General features: G+C 43.8%; 1 protein-coding gene across 1 annotated transcript; it reads left to right on the top strand.

The window, feature by feature from the left end:
* The first annotated feature begins 2,106 nt into the window (after window positions 1–2,106).
* On the top strand, window positions 2,107–7,151 carry LOC131666172 (transcription factor HES-1-A-like). The gene is made up of 3 exons (XM_058938585.1): window positions 2,107–2,432; window positions 2,964–3,059; window positions 5,273–7,151. The coding sequence occupies exons 1-3, from the start codon at window positions 2,340–2,342 to the stop codon at window positions 6,395–6,397; spliced, it is 1,314 nt and encodes a 437-aa protein (XP_058794568.1). The 5' UTR covers window positions 2,107–2,339; the 3' UTR covers window positions 6,398–7,151.
* The last annotated feature ends 1,944 nt before the right edge of the window (window positions 7,152–9,095 follow it).

Here is a 9,095-nt window from a genome sequence, read left to right as displayed (position 1 = left end):
AGTTTTCCGTTGCAATAATCGCGGATCGTAAAAGTTTATCCGTTTATTGCTGCGACCATTATACCTTCTGAAATGCAGCAATAACTGATTTTGTCAACAGTGCGTCCAGACGTTTAGTGAGTGTTTGCGTCCCGAGACTATTTTCCTTTTTCTTAATTGTTCTATACATTTACGACCAGGACTTAAAGCTGAAGCGTGCCGGGGACCGATCGGACGCGTGGCTGCAGAGTATACCGTAGGACTTGTTCAATGTCTTGTTGAATTTACAGACTTCTTCGTCGACTGTTCAATATATATATATATATATATATATATATATATATATATATATATATATATATATATATACACACATACACAGATATATTGCGGGCAGATCTGAATGGAATGGTTTATTTGCTAGAGCACTCACACTTATATTCGCTGACCAAACAAAAGAGCACGTGCCTTCCGTCCATTGATTTCGTTTACAAGACCATTATTGACAGTTTTCAAGTAAATCCATTATCGAGTTGTTCTTGCCACTGAAAATCCACATATCCGATAAAAACAGAAGAAGGACAATCTAGGCAGCAACAGCTCAGGCGGAAGCCCTTTCGTATAAAACGTTGTACCCAGCCAAGGCGCAGAAAAAACAGTTCTACAGCAATATCTACGTATATGGAAGAAACAGTCGGATTGTGATAGAAGAAGGAAGAGGATAGCCAATATTTATTCATGAAACATCTTTAAAAGAAGAAATGTCGGCTCTGCATGCGAGAAAGCAAATAACCGTCTTTAAAGTGAATACGTATACACGTAGGCCATGGTGTGTAGGAAGCATGGGAATTTCCTCGTGTGCCATGCCACGGCATGCGATGGGTTTGCGCGCGCCGGCCACACTTATGACGTGCGGCATGCACACATGCGCTCTTGTTTGCCCTTCCCGCTCTGCCCCCTCCGCGGGCGTCATTGCCGCCGCCGTCGCATACCTTTACGCAGTGTGCATGATCGCTGCCTATACATTCTCTCGCTCCTCGGTGGATCTCCCCCTGTAGCGGTATTTTTTTTCTTCGTGCACACACCGCGCGCCATCGTCACTTTGTCTCGCTCGCTGATTTCGGATGCCCGGATGCGCTGCAATTCGCGATCATTAAAAATGGAACTGTGGGAACGGCGCTGCAGCACGCGCGTGCAGGCCACGCCATTCGCTTTTTTCCTCTCCCTCGTCTCTCTTTTCTTCTTTTCAGTATTTATTGTTGGCAGGTGTTTTCGAATGAGATGCGTTTGATTCCTTCACTGTTCTCTTTTTTATTCTTATTCTTATTTTTTAGCTCTCTCGGCGAATCGACTAATTAACAAACTTTCAAATTTGTCAATGAGCCTTCTTGATCAGTCGTTCCGGCATAGTCTGCATGTATTGCGATAATAGATCCACAGATAGCATCGTCGTGACCTGTTTTCTTTTTCAGGAACTATCAACGAGCCAATGAATAAGATTAATTTCTTTCTCGTTCGACAAATAGCTGTGCTCCTCTTGAAAGAGCGCTAAATCATTTTGATTTCAAACAAGTTACCATTGCATTTAAGTAATTATGAAGCATCGCCGAATTCTTGTTTAATTATACACTTTTGGCCCGTTGAGCCAATAATTTGGATAAGCATCGTAAAGGGCTCCGTCAACTGAATATTTTGCCAAGTTTTAAACAAATAAAAGAGGAAGATGAAAAAAAAAGCAGTTAAAACCGCGCATTCCCACAGACCGCAAAAACCAACAGCAGCAGCAGATACCCGATAAGCAGTGGCTCGAAAGTAAAAAAAGCTAAAAATTATGCCAATAACAAAATTAAGCAGATGTTCCGTGGAGCCTGAGAGCGGGACTCCCCTTGCAGCACAGACGACGAGTACAGGCAGCAGCAGGCGCGGCGTGAATTCCCACACATCAACAGGTCCGCGAGCCGAGAGAGAGAACGATCCCCACTTTGCTTCCCATTTAAGTCCCCACCGCTAGGCGGCTTATAGCTGTTGCTTGCTCTCCCCACCATCACCCTCTTCCGGCGGCTCGATGCATCGGCATGCGATCTTCCGTCTGCCGAAACGTCAAACAGTTATCCTTCGCACCCCGAGTCGGACTGACGGTCCCTGCTCGGGCTCTTCGACCGCATCATCGCATGAGTTTTTAGTTGACTTTTCATCTCTGTGTGATCTCAGAATATTTAATACCAGTTTTTCAGAGTGTAGTGACTTGTTTGCTACGATATCTCTTCCTCCTCTTCTTTCCTAGAGAAAGAATATATTCAGTTTCGTTGGAAACTGACTGTGATAATTGTACCTCGACTTGACACTCTGCGACCGATCAAATGGTTGATTACTACAGTTGCAAGATGTCGGGCAGCGACGAGGAATTCGAGCCCCAAATTCAAACGGGCATGTCCAAGGCTGAATTGCGAAGAGTAAGTATCTACAACAGCTGTCTTAGAATTCGCCAGTTGCGTCATTATTATTATTATTTTTTTTTTTCCAATTTAATCATTCGTTCGACTGCGCGAACGCTTAAATAAAAAAAGAAATGGTTTCTTATCTTCGAGAAACTTAAGTACGTTGACATTGTCTATAAGTGTTTCTGACAAACAGACAATAGATAAGAGTCGCGGGCGCCGACGGGCACTCGACGAACGAAACGTGCAGAATGCAAGAAAAAGGAAAGAAAACGAGAACGCGGCAAAAACGTGCGAATGTCGCGCAATGTTGTTGGCTCTCGCGCCACGTGTGAGCCTCACACGTGACGGCTCGCCGCTCGTAGGCGCGCGCCTTTTACTCGACTCCGATCCCAGACGAAACGACTAGCCGTGTCGCTCGATGAGCCGACTGCCAGGCGAAACGGATTTCTGGCTCGCTGTCCTAGCCGCGATATTAACTAAAATCAACTGCTGTTGGTTTTTCCGAAAGCTTATCTCTAAACGAATAAATCACTGATGTTACAGAGTAATAAGCCGATAATGGAGAAGAGGCGTCGAGCGAGAATCAACCAGTGTCTCGACGAGCTCAAGAGCCTGATACTAGAGGCGATGAAAAAAGACGTGAGTAGTGTCCCCATATTAAAAAATACAAGCTGAAAAGCTAAAAATCAATGCTAGAGAAGGTCGCGATTTGAAAAGTAAACAAGAGATATATAGCATTGTTTAGGATGTGTCGTCATCGTTCTACGTCGTGCCATTCAACTCGCGCGATCGGGCGCGCGTAAAGTTACCGCAAGCTGGCTGGCGGCAGGGGCTCGGGTGATACGAGAGTGTGTGCACCGGATGCTACGATAATATATACCCCCAAGACTGGCTGTGCATACATCGGTCATGCGCAGTCTCAGCAGCTCATCACGTTTCTTCTTTATTATTATTATTAATTTTTTTCAAGTTGGAAACGCGAAATTTCAATAAGAATTTTTCCGCCTCGACGGGCCGTCGAATAATAAAACACTTGATTTATGACTCGTGCTCATTTTACGTAACATCTCGCTGCCTCGACAACTGCGTAAATCCTCGGCGTACTAAAATAAAAGAAGAAAAATTCATGCAGCGCTCCGGGAGAAACGAAAAGCTTGATAGACGCTTTAAATCAGATCGGAAGGGGGAATCTTTCTCTGTCGCTGGCGCAACGGCATTTGTTTTTAGGGGGTCAGGTTTTATTCTACTGCAGGTATAGTTGGTGGGAACGTAGCTCGCGCGCGCCATCAATTACGCGCACGTATTTGTCTCCGTGCGCACGTGTCGCCTACTCCGAACAGCTAGCCGCGAGCTTAGTCAATCGAGCCGAAAGAATTAAAAGAAAAAAAGCAGCGACGGACTGTCGGTAGTTCAATTTTCGTTGACGCGTGCATCTATATTTAGCGACATGTGACCGCGGGAGCGTGGATAATTTTTATGACACGGTCGAATCATTCAATAAGCTGGCGCGCTTCGCAAGCGTGGATCGCAGATTATGCGGACGATGGATTGATTTCTCAAGATCGCCAGATGACTTCCGCTACCTGCGCCCATCTGTCGCCCCCCGCGTGCGTGGGAACCTCCGAATAATTATCGGCTCGAGAGAGCTCGAGTTCCTCCTTTGTCGAGCGTATCATCTTCAAGGGATCCCTCGCGCTCTACTCGAACGTGGGAGCGCCCCCTTCAAAACTGGCAGGTGCACGCGTTCGCTCCGAGCTAAAGTGTTATTGTTTGACAGATTTCATCGCTGATTTTTCCTCCTTTTTTACTTTCGGACAGCGCAGAGCAGAGAGAAAGACAAGACATTAGTTGAATTTCCAAGCGTGACATTAGCAATTCAAGGAGTGTCGAGGCTTCCGTTGCGTCGCCGCCGCTCGTTGCCTTTATATATGTATATGTATGTATAATACGTGACGAGCACGCGCCCGAGTGTAACCGAGCCCGCAAACATACGGCAGTACAACACTCCCACGGGCTGCATTGTCGAGGTGACCGGGTCCACCGTCAAAATACGCGGCGCGTCGTTGCACAATGCCGCCCCCGCGCGCCCCGAAACCCGAAAGAATAAGAAGCTGAATCACTCGCAAGGGGGCTTTTCCTCAAAGACGAACGATCCTTTATTCTTCCTTTTTTTCGAGACGGTCACGTTCGGTTCCCACGTGAGCCCCTCGTGCGTACGCGGAGAAAGAGAGCGCCAATTGTTAGTTGTCAACTCGCATTCGTACTCGTTCTTGTTTTTTGTTTTTGTTTTGTTTTGTTTTTCTTTTCTTTTTTTTTTTTTTTTTCGGAATGTTCGATAATGACAATAATGACACAGTAGTGAGGCTAAAGAACACGATAAACTGCATCGTTTTCGAAGGGAGGAGATTCTCGGACTACTGTGTAAATTGCGGACCCGGGCATTTGCGCGCGCGGCTCGAGTCCTGATTAGATAGTCAATGCGCGCTGCTGCAACCTGCCATCACGTTCGAGATTTTTACGATTCCAGATTTCCGTACGCGCTTTATGATTAGGCTTCTTTCGTACCTGCCCTGCGGACGATGGCTACTTGAAAACACCGTGCGGTTCCCATCCTTGGTATCTCTCCCTCCCTCCGGCGCTTACTATTCCACTGGCGCGCTATGCTAATGATAGCTTGTAAATAGAAAAGCTTGTTTCGGCTTTTATGTAATGCGCGGATGTTGACGATAGCGAGGCGCATTTCAATGAACCTTCCATTTCGCAATTGGTAGTTCTGTAAGAATTTGATTTTTAACGAGTAAAATCGGCAATAAACGAAAGTCTGACGATTGTTTGTTTATCGACTGTTGCAGCCGACCAGACACTCAAAGTTGGAAAAGGCAGACATCCTTGAAATGACAGTAAAGCATCTCCAGCAAATGCAGCGCCAACAGCTGAGCACCGCTGTATCCACAGACCCAGCAGTCCTCACAAAATTTCGCTCGGGTTTCTCCGAGTGCGCCAGCGAGGTGACACGCTACGTAAATCATTTGGAAAACGTAGACCCAACTGTGAAACAACGCCTTGTTACACACCTCAACAGCTGCGTGACGAATCTTCAGCAAACAGGACCATTCTACAACCACTACGTACCTTACATGCCCGAGCGGCTGTATCCCGAAGTCAAGGTTGGTTTCCAGAGTGACGTGCAGAGCGGCGACGAAAACAACAATGGCAGCGCGAGAATCCAAATTCCCAGCAACGTTCAGCTCATCCCGAGTAGATTACCCAGCGGTGAATTAGCTCTTCTGGTACCACCATCTGCGGGAATCACTACCAACTTTCCATTTTTCCCGCCGACTTCCGAAGTCGGCTCGAGATCACAGACGTCTGCTTTCACGGCGGTGCAGAGGACAACCCACAGCCCTTTGTTGAGCCCGTCGACATCGACGTCCAGTTTCGAAGAAAGCCATCACTCCGAACAGTACCCAACGTCGCTGTCGCCACCTCAAATACGCTTCAAGATGCCGACCGACCAAAGCCCAGCCTCCTCTTCCTCGTCGAAAAGCTTCTCCTCGCCGGAAACGCAAAAGCCACAGATCAGCTCGAGTAGCGACCGAAGTTCACCAATTCAAAGCGAGCCGAAGCTCGATGTCAGCACTAGCGTTATCAAGAGAGACGCCGATAGTCTCGACACCACCACGTACAACGGCAACCTCAGGCAACCTCTGTCCGTCATCACCGACAAATATAACAGGACACTTGCTGTGCCGAGGCGAGAAGGTGCACTGAAGAGACATCATTCCGACGGTCTTCTGAATGTGTCTGATAAGAGACCAAGGTATCAGGAAGCATCGACCTCCGTTGCATCTACGAGTTCGTCGCTTAGCCCGGTCATCAAAATCAAAGAAGAGTACGCCGGTGACGAGCAGCCAGAGAAAACGACGAGCGTCGAGACGTCGAGTACGGGCAACGGTGACATGTGGAGGCCCTGGTGATTCGCTTCATTGCCAAAGTTTCTTTACGCGGATCTCGTTGATGGTTGCGTTTTAAGCAATCTACTTGAATTGTCAAGCATCAGTCTATTCGAAACTTGTCCAATGATTTTTCGTCGAAGATTGTTGTTTGTTAAGCCTTCCTTTTTACTGTGAGAGAAGCAAGACTCATTTTTTTTGTAAATATTACGCGGCTTTTTAAGCTATCGATCTATCTATATTGCAATAAGCGTGCCTTTCTCGAATTGTTTAGAATCGATCGTGCCTTAGCGAAGAGAAAATCTAGACTCGAATCATTCAATGATGTGTATATTTTTAATGAAGCTTACATTCTAATAATTTATTAGAGTTGTTTGTCTTTGTTGAGCTGTGTTATTACGAAGATATAAGAATCCAATTTGACCAAAAATAGTTGTAAAAACAATTTATTGAAAGTATAAACGCACTCTGTAATACAGGCATAACGAAATATGCATGATACAGCGTATACAAATAATCAACAACAGCTCATCTAATCTAATGCAAAAGCAGATCTAGTAGCGCGTTTCAAATGAAAGATGTCAGTTTTAAGTGCCGAAAAAGCATTTATGCATTTATCAATTCTGTAAATATGTATATAGTAATTAAGTTAAATTAATTCTGTGTTATACTAGCATGTTGTTAGTTAAATAAGTACGTAAGATCGAGGTCAGTATTGACAAAGTCTAGCTGGTATTAAGAGTTTGTGATAAATATTTTCCAGTCGTTAAAATAAAAACAAAACTATCCACATCATACTTCATCCTCTTTTTATTCCACACCTCAGTCAACTAGTAATGATTCCATGGTCAAGTTACAAGTCAAACTTTTTTCCAGCATCGCGACTCACCGGATTAACATTCACTTGAGCAAGAAAAAACGCAATTATAATAAGAAAAGATTAAAAAAGTTCGTTGTGATGGAATTATCAAGCGTTAAAATTAGCTGCCGATGTATAGCAATAAACGGCGTTGAATATCTAACAGAGGTTAGTTCCGTGCTTGCCGCATCGGAAGATCCGTCGAGGTATTTCATCCTTTTAAGAGTGCGCCTTTAAACGCGCGAGTTCATAAGCTGGAAATGGCTCTCTTCGTTTTTCCTCGATAAAAGAATAAAAGAACGAAGAGAAAGGAGAACTTGCGGAAGAATGAGAAATCCAACCACCTGTTACGCTCTCGCCACCGAACGCCACCACCGCCTCGCAAAACTACCTTCGCATTCATCGGCCGAGCATGCGAACTGATTTATCGGCTAAGCCCAAACACTTCAACACTGCGCTTTTCGGCTCTTTCGCCTCATGTGAGCTTACTCTTTTCATTCAAAGCTCTATTTATTTCGAAGCTTGAGAGAACGATTTTCACGTTAACGTTTTCGTCTGAATTCTCGACTGACAACTCCTTATTCACTATTGTGCGCAAAAAACTTTTATTTCTGATTTTATCATCATTCCAAACATAACGAAATGTTAATTACAACAACTAATGAAGAAAACAGCTTCTCTTGCCATGAATTATTCAAGTCAATAAAAGTTACGTATGCGATAAAATATGAAATCATTATTTTCATTTTTAAAGAAGATTCCTGTTTTACGGTAACGGATAGGGGCGCCAGCTATTGGAGAACCTCTGAACCTTCTTCTGCGGCATAGATCAATAATTTACGTGTAGAGGGCTCTAGTATCATCTGTATTGTACGTCGATAAACGGTAGAACTATACATTGGATTTAGGATAAAAAACGTATTATTTTTATTTATTGGTCGCCACATCTTTGTACCGATTAACTTTTTCACAGCAAATCCAGATTATTAAATGTAAAATTTCATTTGGAACTGAACTTTCCAGCAGCCCCTTACTTTTTGCATTCAAATATTTCGTCGGATATTCATTTAATAAGATATTCAAGTCTGATCTCAAGTAACATGCATTTGACGAGTAAAATATTCATATACATACCTAATAAAAGGAATTTGTAATTAATATACAGTTAGGTTGCAAGTAATATCTACATACTATTAGTACATGATAAAATTCAGCAATGATTTGGTAGAATGAATAAGCCTATGCTTATTCTATAATTAATTCTATTATTAATTCTATTATTAATTCTATAATTAATTATTCGTTAATAGAAACTCGATTCAATAAAATAAAATATATCAAGTGAATATAGTATATTGGTCTGACCACCATACCCAATGCATTTATAATTAAGATAAGATGAAGCTGTAAAAAGTACACATTTCCATGGAAGCGACGAAGATAGATATGACAGTTATAGGTAAGAATAATTTTAGGGACTAGAATTAGCGTGGAATTAATAATTCAACAATAGACAGAACAGACAAATGCACTAGAGCTATTCAAATGAGCGAAGCGAACTAGTATCGGTGCTGAAATCGCGATAGGGGCACACATTCCGCCTTCCGTATTCGATAGGAAAATGCCCGCGAACGTACGAACGCACACGCATACACACACGTACACGCAGGAGTGACAGCGAGCGAGACACACGCGAGTGTGTGCGGTAACGGTGCAACCCCCTTCGCCGTATCGGGAGTATAAATAATTATACTGGCGCGCGGCAATTACTTTAAGTTATGGCATGGCCGCTACAATTTGCAATGTCAAGACATAAACACTGCTGCTGCTTATATTTGAATACATTAAAAGAGTAGTCGAATA

Source organism: Phymastichus coffea, unplaced genomic scaffold (genome assembly GCF_024137745.1).
Source record: "Phymastichus coffea isolate CEN01 unplaced genomic scaffold, Cenicafe_Pcof_1.1 PCOF00057, whole genome shotgun sequence".
NCBI lineage: Eukaryota > Metazoa > Arthropoda > Insecta > Hymenoptera > Eulophidae > Phymastichus > Phymastichus coffea.
This window is presented reverse-complemented; position numbering and strand designations above follow the sequence as displayed.

Bases quoted from the DNA above. Each gene is read 5' to 3' on its own strand.
- LOC131666172 (XM_058938585.1), top strand. From the start codon at position 2,340: ATGGTTGATTACTACAGTTGCAAGATGTCGGGCAGCGACGAGGAATTC. The intron at 2,433-2,963 runs GTAAGTATCTAC...CTGATGTTACAG, and splicing joins CCAAGGCTGAATTGCGAAGA to AGTAATAAGCCGATAATGGA. The intron at 3,060-5,272 runs GTGAGTAGTGTC...CGACTGTTGCAG, and splicing joins TAGAGGCGATGAAAAAAGAC to CCGACCAGACACTCAAAGTT.